Raw genomic sequence first — 13,540 nt, forward strand, 5'->3', positions numbered from 1 at the left:
TAGCTAAAACAATCATTGATGTATGTTGTTACTTATTTTAAAGCCATCATTTTTCATTTTTCAAGGAAACTCTGAATCTTCCTTTAGCAATCTCTGAAGGAACCCTGGGGTTCCACAGAACCGTGGTTGAGAAAGACTGCTGTAGAATGTCTCCAGTCTCTAGAAGTGCTATCTCTATCATTACATCTACTAAATATTATGTGTGGCCCTTGGTGCCCTTTCTATGCCTTGTAATGTGCCAACTACTGCGCTTAGGTCTTTAGCTTGGTTTTCCAAATTTTGGAAACATCATGTTAAAGGCAGCCTATTCTGAAAGAGACATGGGGGTGTACTTTAGTACATCTCATTCTTCAAATGCTAGGTTTCTGGCTGTCAGGTTTACACTCTTCCTTAAATACTTTAGGCTCAATTCACAAAGTTGCAAGAATAAGGATCTTTAGTTTAGCCATGTGACTGTCATTTTTAAATCTCATTGGGCTCACCTGAAAATAAGGCTACGTTCACACTAGCGCTGTGTGCAGGCGGCAGAGAGGCGTTTGGGAAGCGTTTTTACCGCTTCCCAAACGCCTCTGCCAATTCTGCACATTACAGCACATGGTGCTGTTCTAACGGGAGCGTTTGCGTCGCGTTGCGTCGCGGCAAAACGGATGCCTCTGGACGAGTCAGGAGGCATTGAAGCCTCCCATGCTCGTCTATGGTGCCGCTCCGCAAACGCCCGGCTGGCGTTTGCGGTGCGGTTGCGACACGGTTGCGGGGCATTTGCAGAGCGGTAACACCACTCAAGCTGCATTATAGGCGTTTGTGGGGCGTTATTAACGCTCGGCAAACGTCTAGCAATTGCCACTAAACCGCGCATGCGGCGTTTGCGGAGCGTTTGCCGAGCGTTAAAAAACGCTCCGCAAACACTGGACCAACGCTTGCCAAACGCTATAGGGGCGTTTGGCAAGCGTTGGCAAAACAGCCTAGTGTGAACGAGCCTTAACTGTCCTGTTTTAGAGAACAACAGGATCCTTATCCTGGTGTGGTGGGTTTGTAATTTGAGACTTTGTGCCCCTTGACTGGAACAAGCAGGCAGATAAGGATGTTTGACTTTCCTACTTAAAGTGGAGCTCCATTCAGAAGGGGAAGCGCTGCTTGTCTGCACCCTCCCCCCCCCCTCTTTCACTGCCACATTTGGCACTTTTTGTGGGGGAGTAGGTACCTGGTTTTGACAGGTACCCACTTCCGACTAAGTTCACTGCGGTGAACTGAGCTTAAATTTCACCCCCCCCTCCTTCCCCCCAGTCTTATGGGACACTTCACAGGTCCCAGAAGACTACAGGATCAATCACAATGCGCACTGGCACATGCTCAGTAGGAAACCAGGATTCACTTCTGGTTTCCCTTACTGAAGATGCCGGCGCTGGGAAACCGGAAGCTAGTGAAGAACTGGACCCCTGGACAGGTAAGTGTCCTTATATTAAAAGTCAGCAGCTTCAGCATTTGACTTGCAATTTTTTTTTTTGGGCGGGGGGGAAATGCCTCTTTAATCCACGTCATTGGCTAAAACCTTATGATCCCAGTTGATCAGCGTACTAGTCAGACAACGAGCATCTTCAGAAGGGGATTGACAATGACAGGCACCATGGGTCTGTCAAAAAAGGTTTCCTTTACACATTCAAAGCAAAATGGCAGGTTCAATTAAATACCCCACCCCTCCACAGATAATGTTCTTCCTTCCCACTGCTCCATTCTGCTGCCATGAAGGAAAAAAATGCCTAGATCTTCTAAGTATGGGGGGTCATGCCAAGCACTACCCTTCATCCCATGAGTGCTGTCACATGAGAGAGTCCTGCCTTAGTTCAGTGTATACTCTGACCAAACCAGCTCAAGGCTTCTTTACTTTGCTTCCATGGGTGAACAGAGAGGTGGGTCAGTGGAGAGAAGATAAGTATAAGCAGCAGAAGAAGATAGCCTATATGTGAACCTGTTGTCTTGCCTTTCATGGACAAGGCAAAGTTTCACTTTAAGATCTACTCTAGTTACATGCAAGGTATTCTGTAGGTTATAAGGCACAACAGCAATAACATAAGATCCATATTTGTTTGAGCTTTTCTCCTTTTTTTTTCCCCTGAGTCCTTGTGTAAGGAGAAGCCCTTCCAAAGCAAAACAAAGGGAATGCCATTAGTCTCTTTGTAAAATGAACAAACCCAGGCCAGCTTATCTGGGAAAAAAACACAAAGAGTCCAGCATTATCCGTATACAATGATAGTCCACTGGACCAAAGTCTCAATAATATTTTCAAGGACTGGGTTGTTGGACTATGGAGCAGTAGAATAGTCACGGCTTGGCTGCCCTTCTTTCACAACCACCACCCGATCTTTATAAATGGCCCGGCCATACACTTACTACACTCTCTTTTAATGTCCTGGAAGCAGGCCTAGGCTCCTTCCAAATAAGGTCCTCTCAGGCATCTGGGGACATGCATTGGGTCCCAGACCCAGTCCTCCTCCCATTGTGGTTCTTCCACTAAATCCAAAATGTCCTGGGGATGTAGGGGTAGTCTAGGCCCCATTCCACTGCTACTCTCCGTTGTACCTCCCTTCACAACCGGGAAAAATAGTGTAGGTTTCTCTTGTCTCCCAATCCTGGCTGCACGCATTACTGTGGTGACCGAATTACCCACTCCTGCACATCAATGTCTCTGACCCTGGTTCTGGGCCAGGGTGAAGCAGAAGACTTAAATAGTGGGGCATGGGACGAAATCCTAACTGGCTCCGGCTGGCAGGATCATCCAGTAGAGTCTGGAGTGTGTGGCTGTTCCGAATCCAGCTCAACTGAAGTGTCCCCCAAGTCCCACTCCTCATCTATCTCTTCAGAGGTCCATCCATCCTGTTCTATCTCCAGGTGCCCGAACCTAGCCAGTAGTCTGGGTGATTCCCAGCCTGCATTCCTGCCATTAATGCTCTCCACCAGCTCACCTGAGGACTGGTCATCCCAGCAACTAGGCTCCTTCCGAGTAGTGAGGTCAGGGCAGGTAAGCGAGGCCGGCTGATCCCCTGTGTTGACCTATTTCTTCTGTACAGTAGCTGTAAACTCCGCCCCTCTGGCGTCTTTCAGTGAGCAAGGAATGGTGGTGCGTGACCTTTCTCCGTTGGGTGGGTCAGCAACGGTGGCGTGGGAGTCACAGTCCTGGGACTCCACCCCGCTTGGTGTAGCAGACTCTGGACCAACTCTGGCCTTCTGGCTCTCGGGTCTTTTGGTACAGAGTCCCGTCTATAAATCCACAACATAGCTGTAAGGTGCAAGATTTCTAGGCAGCAGACAGTTCAAAGGCTCTCCGTAATGTCCACACCTGGCCCAAGCTCCAACTAGTGCAGTTGGCCTCCTGCAACCAAGAGGAACAAGACATAATCTTTAGGTGCCTTCGATCATCCCTAGAGCAAAGCAGCCGTGATGCTCAAAGCGGACCCCTGTGTCCATCAAGGTCAGCTCTGGGCAATAGATTTTTGAATAAACCAGCAAGATACCCTCCATCTTTCTCCGCTCATGCTGTCCCTCCACGTGGTGGGCGTAGTAGGCGGTTTTAAGGACAGGTATCCGGGCATGAACTTGGTGCTGGTAGGCATGGACATGCCCCTTCTCGTGATCTCTTGGCACCAGCCAGACTGCTGAGTTGGGACTTTCCCTCGTTTGAATTAACCTCCAGTGTGCTGACTTGAGCCGGGCAGCAAACACTATATAGGCTGTATCTTGCTGGCAGGGCACTAACAGTTTTCTGGCTAGCACTGAACATTGGTTTCCAGACATCATCGAATAGCTGGATCGCACTGGCAAAGTAAGAGGTGGGAGTGATGCTGTCCCACAGTAGTTGCCACGGGCATCGGCGGGGTACAGAGCACATCCCCAGCTGAATGTAAGGTCGCCATTAGAGATACTAAGTTCAATCCTCACAAGACAATAAAATATTTGTTAAAATTAAAAATAATGCTGTGCTTCTCGACACAATGTAATCGTAAGTGTCGTGATGTCACAAGCCCCTCCCTTGTGACGTCACGACGCTTGTGGTCATTGGAACATCGAGGAACAAGAGATGAGTGAGATATATCCATTCATGTTTTGCATATTATGCTGAATATATTTGGTGCCATTCAGCACCTTTTTATGTGAGTGGCCATTTTATGAAAAGGAAATGAAAAGGAGGGTGAGATGTTGGCCTGGAAGGAATGTGACAAGCAGGAAAGAAAGAGAGAGAGAAAGGTATGAGGAGCAGAAAAAGAGAGAGAATCAGCATGATATAGAGGGAGGGGCTTGTCATCTACATTAGAACAATTCAAAGACCTTTCGAACGTCATTTCTAAGTTTGCATTCAGAAGAAATCCTAGTATGGAGAAGGAGTTCATGAAACCAATTTTAGTGCTTTTCATATCCAACTTTCTCCCCTGTAAGAACGTATCATATTCATAGTATAGAGGATAAATTAGTGGAATGTGCATGTTCTGGATAAGGGGTTAGAATGGTCTACACCTATATTCAGGGACACCTTGAAACTTTCTTAGAACATTCCATTTACTTTATTCATTTTTCTTTCTAGGTGTGTCTCAGGTGACCATCACTCAGCCAGAAAGGTTCATTAAAGTCCAAGTGGGGTCATCCATCAGTCTTGAATGCGAACAAAGTGACACGTCCGGCACCTACAATATGTTCTGGTACCATCAGAAAGAGGGTAAGGGGTTGGAGCTTATGGCCACATCACTCGCTGCTGGAGACGCTACAGAGGAAGAAAAGTTCAAGAAGTCTTGGAAAATGGTGCGACAAAATGCTACACATTCTCTATTAAATCGGAACGAATCGACGTTTGAGGATTCAGCCATGTATTTCTGTGCCAGTAGTATGCACAGCTACAAATAGCTGAGATGAGGCCAGCATAAAACGTTATCAAAATATTGGCACTGGTAATATAAAATGGTAATTAAAAAAAACTGTCCTGTAGGAGGCAGAGTTTTTCTACAATATTTTCTAAATATATAGAGGATACATCTGCTTTGCCTTACGTTCTTGATATGGCATTTCCATTCTTAGAATGAATTATCGTTGAGGCTTTTGGAGGATGTGTGCAGCTGTCTTCCACCCTGGCATTTTAAAAAAATATATTTAACCCCTCTAGTGCCTTTTAATGGCAGTAGTGATCACTAAATTATCTAAATCAATAAGAAAAGTTGCATTTGTCTGAATATTTTGATGTAGGTCCATCTGATCTACAGAGGATGTAATTCTCAATATTGCGATTGATAAACTGTACAATATACTGTATTGTGAATTAAATTAAAGTTACATTTTCTACATTTTGTCATGTTACAACCAAAAACGTAAATGTATTTTATTGGGATTTGATGTGATAGACCAACACAAAGTGGCACATAATTGCAAAGTGGAAGGAAAATGATAAATGGTTTTAAAATTTTTTACAAATAAATATGTGAAAAGTGTGGCGTGCGTTTTTATTTAGCCCCCCGGAGTCAATACTTTGTAGAACCACCTTTTGCTGCAATTCCAGCTGCAAGTCTTTTTGGGGATGTCTCTACCACATCTAGAGAGGGATGTCCCTCTTTTGCCCATTCTTCTTTGCACAATAGCTCAAGCTCTGTCAGATTGGATGGAGAGCGTCTATGAACAGCAATTTTCAAGTCTCCATTGGATTTAGGTCTGGACCTTGAGTGGGCCATTCTAACACATGAATATGCTTTGATCTAAACCATTCCATTGTAGCTCTGGTTGTATGTTTAGGGTCGTTGTCCTGCTGGAAGGTGAACCTCCTCCCCGGTCTCAAGTCTTTTGCAGACTCTAACATGTTTTCTTCTAAGATTGCCCTGTATTTGGCTCCATCCATCTTCCCATCAACTCTGACCAGCTTCCCTGTCCCTGCTGAAGAAAAGCATCCCCACAACATGATGCTGCCACCACCGTGTTTCACAATGGGTATGGTGTGTTCAAGGTCATGTGCAGTGTTAGTTTTCCCCCACACATAGCGTTTTGCTTTTAGGCCAAAAAGTTCAATTGTGGTCTCATCTGACCAGAGCACCTTCTTCTACATGTTTCTATATATTCAGACAATAGTGCAGCGCTCCCGTGCTAATTAATTAATGTACTAAACATAATATTAAAGATAATGTGAATCCATAAAATAATATATCATACTCTTGTGACTATAAATCCAAAACAAATTTAACCTAAATATAGGCAAATATATTCGAGACCAAAAACAATATATTTATCCAATCCAATAAACACAATCATATAACTCATCAAAAAATGTCCAAAATAATTAATAAATATAAAAGTCCTCAAATATTACTATATGGACTTGTTCCAACACATTGGACAGCTGCAGGATAAATTTTCTCTATTGTGCGCTTACCTCCTTTTTAGCCTACTCAATATAGGCTAAAATAACTGTTTGTCCTACAAGGACAGATGCATATATTGCTGCTCCTGAACTCCTTCCTAGATGATTCCACGCTGCAATCTGCTAATTATCCACCTGATGTCTCTCCTCTGTGTAGTTTCCTATGGTTGTATAAGGATGGATGGATGGATTTCCCCTTCTCACCTCCAGGGGTCTATTCCTCCTTGTATCCTCTCCCAGACTCCACATACATATTACCAAAAAAGAAAGCCAGAAATAGTGCCTTAGCCTTTTAAAACCTTTATTTATATAACAAGTAATCCCACTCACATAAATAACCAATAAAATGTGCCTTATTCAGAACTTAGTATGTGCACTGCACAGTACTCGTACTCACCGTGACAAGCCGACTTAGCATGATGACGTCAGAGCCCCTCCCCTACATGTTACGCCACCGGTTACGTGGCTTCATCAGGGGGAAATGATTGGTCACCACTGCTTCTCTGAGCTTATATATAGAACTCCTAGGCGCCATTTTCTTGAAGTCCGCATTCGCGCGGCCATATTTCCGGGGTCTAATACAACTATATATTATATAGTTGTAATCCGACTATGTTCTATATTTATTCACCAAGCTCCGTCGGCACTAATATATATTTAAACTAAACAAAGGTTATCCCTAGAAACATCATATATAGGTATAACAATCTAACCTGGATTATATTTAAAAACAACTTAAGGTCTATAAACATATACACATTTTATTGCAATAAAAAATATTATAAAAAATTATACTAAAATTATACTAAAAACTATTATTGTATTATTTTTGATGAGTTATATGATTGTGTTTATTGGATTGGATAAATATATTGTTTTTGGTCACGAATATATTTGCCTATATTTAGGTTAAATTTATTTTGGATTTATAGTCACAAGAGTATGATATATTATTTTATGGATTCACATTATCTTTAATATTATGTTTAGTACATTAATTAATTAGCACGGGAGCGCTGCACTATTGTCTGAATATATAGAAATATAAACACTATTTATGAGTTGGTGTAGGGTGCTAGCGAACCAAATTTGTGCATATATATATATATAAATGTTTTTTGTTTTTTGTTGTTTAACACTATTGAATTTCACCATATTGGCTCACAAGTAATATTGGCATTCTTCTACATGTTTGCTGTGTCCCCCACATGGCTTCTTGCAAACTGCAAACAGGACTTCTTACGGCTCTCATGGCTTTCTTCTTGCCACTCTTCCTCAAGGCCAGATTTGTGGAGTGCACGACTAATAGTTGTCCTGTGGACAGATTCTCCCACCTGAGCTGTGGATCTCTGAAGCTCCTCCAGAGTTACCATGGGCCTCTTGGCTGCTTCTCTGATGAATGCTCTCCTTGCCCGGCCTGTCAGTTTAGGTGGATGGCCATGTCTTGGTAGGCTTGCAGTTGTGCCGTACTCTTTCCATTTTCAGATGATGGATTGAAAAGTTCATGATGCTGTTTATTCACTAATGTTCTCTAACAAACCTCTGAGGGCTTCACAGAACAGCTGTATTTATACTGAGATTAAATTACACACAGGTGGACTCTATTTGCTAATTAGGTGACTTCTGAAGGAAATTAGTTCCACTAGATTTTAGTTAGGGGTATCAGAGTAAAGGGGGCTGAATACAAATGCACGCCACACTTTTCACATATTTATTTGTAAACAAGTTTGAAAACCATTAATCATTGTCCTTCCTCTTCCCAATTATGTGCCACTTTGTGTTGGTCTATCACATAAAATCCCAATAAAATACATTTACGTTTTTGATTGTAACATGACAAAATGTGGAAAATTTTAAGGGGTATGAATACTTTTTCAAGGCACTGTATGATCAATTTGTATTGTTTGTCAAATGTATTCACTTTATTACCAAAATGTTACAGGGGACCTGGTACAGAATATTTATCTGTATTACAGGTATTTATAAAGCACTGACAATTTAAGCAGCGTTTTACATATTGTATATTCGCATCAGTTCCTGTTCTTATGGAACTTACAGTCTAAGATACCTAGCTCACATACACTCACCGGCCACTTCACTTGGTACAACTTGCTAGTACCAGGTTGGACCCCGTTTTGCCTTCAGAACTGCCTTAATTCGTCATGGCATAGATTCAACAAGGTGTTAGAATCATTCTTCAGAGATTTTGGTCCATATTGACATGATAGCATCACGCAGTTGCTGCAGATTTGTCGGCTGCACATCCATGATACGAATCACCTCATCCCAGAGGTGCTCTATTAGATTGAGATCTGGTGACTGTGGAGGCCATTGGAGTACAGTCAACTCATTGTCATGTTCAAGAAACCAGTTGGAGATGATTTGAGCTTTGTGACATGGTGCATTATCCTGCTGGAAGTAACCATCAGAAGATGGGACACTGTAGTCATAAAGGGATGGACATGGTCAGCAATAATACTCAGGTAGGCCGTGGCGTTTAGGCAATGCTCAGTTGGTACTAAGGTTGCTCATATTGTGCCCAGAGAAAATATTCCCCACACCATTACACCACCACCACCAGCATGAACAGTTGATACATGGCAGGATGGATCCATGCTTTCATATTGTTTATGTCAAATTCTGACCCTACCATCTGAATGTTGCAGCTGAAATTGGGACTAATCAGACCAATAATGTTTTTCAGTCTTCTATTGTCAAATTTTGGTGAGCCTATGCAAATTATAGCCTCCGTTTCTTGTTCATAACTGACAGGAGTGGCACCCGGTGTGGTCTTCTTCTGCTGTAGCCCATCTGCTTCAAGGTTCGACGTGTTGTGCATTCAGAGATGGTTTTCTGCATACCTTGGTTGTAATGAGTGGTTATTTTAGTTACTGTTGCCTTTCTATTATCTTGAACCAGTCTGCCCATTCTCCTCTGACTTCTGACATCAATAAGGCATTTTCCCTGTTTTTACTGTTCACTGTAAACCCTAGAGATGGTTGTGTGTGAAAATCCCAGTAGAGCAGCAATTTTTGAAACCAGCCCATCTGGCACCAACACCCATGTCAAGTTCAAAGTCACTTGAATTCCCTTTTCTTCCCCATTCTGATGTTCAGTTTGAACTTCAGCAAGTCGTCTTCATCATGTCTAGATGTCTAAATGCAGTGAGTCCTGCCATGTGATTGGCTGATTAGCATTTTGTGTTACCAAGCAATTGAACAGGTGTAATTAATAAAGTGGCCAGAGAGTGTATACTGTATATACTAGGGCAATATAAACAAAGAAACCCAAGCACAGGAAGAACTTGCAAATTCCAAGCAGGTAGGGTCCTGGTTGGGATTCAAACCAAGGATCCTAGTGCTGCAACTCATAACCATTAAGCCACTGTTCTTCTCTGTATAGATTGTGATCTTGTCACCCTGATATAATGCAACAACTTTCAAATAGGGTGCATAATGAAATAATGTATAGTTCTTATTTTAGAAGAAATAACTCCTCCCAGTGGTTCCCATTGGCAGTTTAAGACATTGTAACCCTGGAGGCTTTCCGATCATTGGTCACAGTGCTCAGGTGTGCAATTGGGCATGCTCCTACCACAAAACAGAGATGCATATATGTGGCAGCACAGAATAAAGCCCACCTCCATGTGATGTGGCCAACCTTCACTTGGCTGCATTTACAATGCTAAATCACTGAGTATAATAAACTATTGCTGATGTTTTTTGGAAGTGTAGCACCTTCCTAGCACAGGATGCTAAGTAATTTATGTTGTTGGATCCTTCTGTAATCAAGGCAGAAGGAATTGTTTGCTCTGGCCTGTTTAGGGTTTCACAGGTATGGGAGTTTGATTGCTTCCCTCTGCATCTAGAAGAAACTTCTAGAGATTAGTGAGGGATATTTATCATGCTCCAGCCAATCTCTGGAGAGGAGTATCCATTGGGGGGCTGAAATGGAAATAAATAGTTAAAGAGCCATTGCAAAGCAGGGTTCCTTCTCCCCAGGATGGTTTCAGAGGCGCAGGGTTGCTGCTGTCAAGCAGCCCATAAACCATCTCACTTACTGGGTCATGGTCGGAGGAAGCTGGAAGGCAGCAGCTGTCTTGGGGACTTTTAGTGACCCTAAGTTGATCTTTGAGACTATGTGTTGGAGAACTGAATGGGTACAGATAACTATGCAAGATAATCCAAATCTCAAAAGACTTGCCTCATGGCCCCAAGCTGTGAGGCCTTTGACTGTTCAATATGCACAATTACTAAAGAGAAGATTGCCTGTTAATAAGACTTGCCTTTTGGTTTTCAGCTGTTAGCCTTCAACTGTCCAATACTCAATAAATACTTAGGAGTAGATGATATACCAAAGAGTCTTGCCTCATGATCCCCAGGCGTGAGGTCTTAGCCCGCTCAGAAAGTCACCTCATGGTCTTCAGCTGTGGGGAGTGCAGACTCAAGGAAAAGAATGTTCTGAAATTGTTATGTGCCAAATGTTTTGGGGTATCCCATGCCCCTCCCCTCTTACAAGTTCCTTCAAACAATAAATCGTAAAAAAAAAAAAAACATCCCATAGGCTGGGTTATTGGAGCTGGTGTGAATGGACTGGTGCTTGGATGGATGGTAGCCTATACACTGTTTGGGAAATAACCAGGTAAAATCAATAGCCCCTATGGAAGTAGCAGTACAGAAGTTTTGAAGTTTTAATAACCACTTCCTGTCCAGCCCATGTATATAAACAGCTGGACGGTGGCAGTGCAGGGGCGGGTGGCCGTTTATAAATGGCCTCCCTGCTCCCTGCTTGTGCACGCTCGCAGCACCGCTATTCAGGGCCTGCTGTGTCCTCAGGACACAGTGGAACACCAATCGCTATATGGGACCTCTGTGCGAGGTCCCGATCATGTGATCACTGATTAGCCAATCAGTGATCACATGAAGAGTAGTAAGCAAGATGTCACTTCTGACATCATTGCTTACTACGTGTGAAATCTGTGAATGATCACAGAGCTCACATGGTACAAGGCTATTCACAACAGCCTTGTACCATGTGACAAGTTGTGACCAATCACAGATCACACAGTATTTCTCAATGGCTGCAAAATGCAGCCAGAGGGAAGGAGAAATGATTGCTTTTACAGCCTTTATGGGTGTAAAAGCAATCAGTGTAATAAAAAAAAAAATCTTCCTCACCCCCCACAAGTAGTACAGTGTCACTATGGTGAAACTGTACTGCTAGGGTGAAAAAAAAAACATAAACAATAATATAAAATAATAAAATAAAAATGTAAAAACATTTTTTGAAAAACTATAATTTTAGGTTATATACTAATTTGGGCTATTTTTTTTTTTTACTAAAAAGATATTTGAACAAATTTTGGCCAAGATTTATGAAGAAAGATTATTTATTTGCAACATTTTATAAGAAAAACACTTTTTTTCAAAATTTTTGGACATTTTCATTTATATAGAAAAAAAAATCCCAGTGGTGAATAAATACCACCAAAATAAAGTTTTAGCTGTCCCAAAAAAAATGCTAAAAAATTCATATGGGTACAGTGTTGCATGACCGCGCAATTGTCATTCAAAGTGTGACAACGCTGAAAATTGACCTGGGCAGGAAGGGGGTAAAAGTGTCCGGACTGGAAGTGGTTAAGAAACTTTTTTTTTCTTTACAGTTTTAGTTTTGTTACTTACCTGTAATGACGTATGTAGTAGACTGATGGATTCTGGAGATATCTTCATTGCATAGCTGTCCTATTCATTGCATAGCTGTCCTATTCGTTGCTGCTGACCTTCCAGCACTGTGTGGGTTAACAGCTTCAGGTCTCCAGACTCAGCTGCACTAAAGGTGATCTGACTAGGACACGCCCTCTCCTGCCATTTTCTCCATTGAGAACATTTCTTGCACTGATTATAATGCTTGTAACATGATCTATGAACATCACCATCTGTGGTAGCTATGTTGGGAAATGTTTGTATTGCAATAAAGTCATGTCCCAACCCCTCACCGCTCTATTCAAAGTTGTTTCTTAAGTATATTATAAAGTGATTGTACCGGCAACAACTTTATTTCATACAAGTTAAAAAAAAAAAAAAAAGCTTGACAGTTACCTGCTCTGTACAATGAACAGCCCCCTTACCTCCTCTTATAGGGGTCCCCGCCAGGGTTCTCCACTCCGCCTCTTCTGCATATGCCCCCATAACGACCTTGATATGGGAACACATGTGCAAGTGCACTCCTGAGATGGATTGGGTGCATCCATAGACACAACCCACCCCCCGCTCCCTTCTCACTGAATTTGATTGATAGCAGCATAGCCTAATGGTTGCCACTGCTCTCAGCAAAGCCTGTGAGAAAAAGAGTGGAAAAAGACTTGCAACCAGGAACAGCGCAGGACTCAGGTAAGTAGGAGGTCTATAAGCCCCAAAAAATGGGAACGTGGTGTCAGCAGAGGTGCCCAAATGTGAAGAAGAAGCTGAATAATGGATTCCTAATTGATTCAATATTGCTCACAGAATAGTATAATACCCCGACCACAGCTAATACTGGAATCCTCTTCTCTTCCTACCACTCCATCCCCCACAGCTAATTACCTTTTGTACCAATATCCCCTCCTTCCTAGATTGTAAGCTCCAAGGAACAGGGCCCTCTAATCCCTCTTGTATTGAACTGTAGTGTTGCTGTAGTGTCTCCCTCCATAATGTAAAGCGCTGAGCAAACTGTCGGTGCTATATAAGTCCTGTTTAATAATAATAATAATAATAATAATACACTGTCAACGAGTTTCATGGCCCTACACTGGCCTCTTCTTCAGGGTGGTGCATACAACACTGATACACAAAAAAATGTTTTTTTATGTCAATAAAAAGAAGTATATAAATGTGTGTATGTATATATATATATATATATATATATATATATTTGTGTTATCTGTTACAGTGGTTATCAAACTCAAGTGATCAAATATCAATAATCCTCCATATGTTCACATGATAGTCATATGTATAGGAAAAGATAGTAGAATAATAATAACAATAATAATAATTATAAACACTATATAAGTAATTCTCTAAAATTCATACTAGAAAGGATTCATTTCGGTTATATACTGAGGAAGTGGCCAGCGTAGGGCCACGAAACGTGTTCATGGTGTTTTATACTATTCTG

General features: G+C 42.1%; 1 gene segment (V, D, J or C); it reads left to right on the forward strand.

The window, feature by feature from the left end:
• The first annotated feature begins 1,332 nt into the window (after positions 1 to 1,332).
• Positions 1,333 to 4,890, forward strand: LOC149444957 (T cell receptor beta variable 20-1-like). The segment is given in 2 exon segments: positions 1,333 to 1,444; positions 4,574 to 4,890. Coding segments are annotated over 2 exon segments (429 nt in total).
• Positions 4,891 to 13,540: the final 8,650 nt, after the last annotated feature.

The sequence above is a fragment of the Staurois parvus genome, unplaced genomic scaffold (assembly GCF_062004578.1).
Source record: "Staurois parvus isolate SC_StPar_1 unplaced genomic scaffold, SC_StPar_1.0 ptg000758l, whole genome shotgun sequence".
Taxonomy (NCBI): domain Eukaryota; kingdom Metazoa; phylum Chordata; class Amphibia; order Anura; family Ranidae; genus Staurois; species Staurois parvus.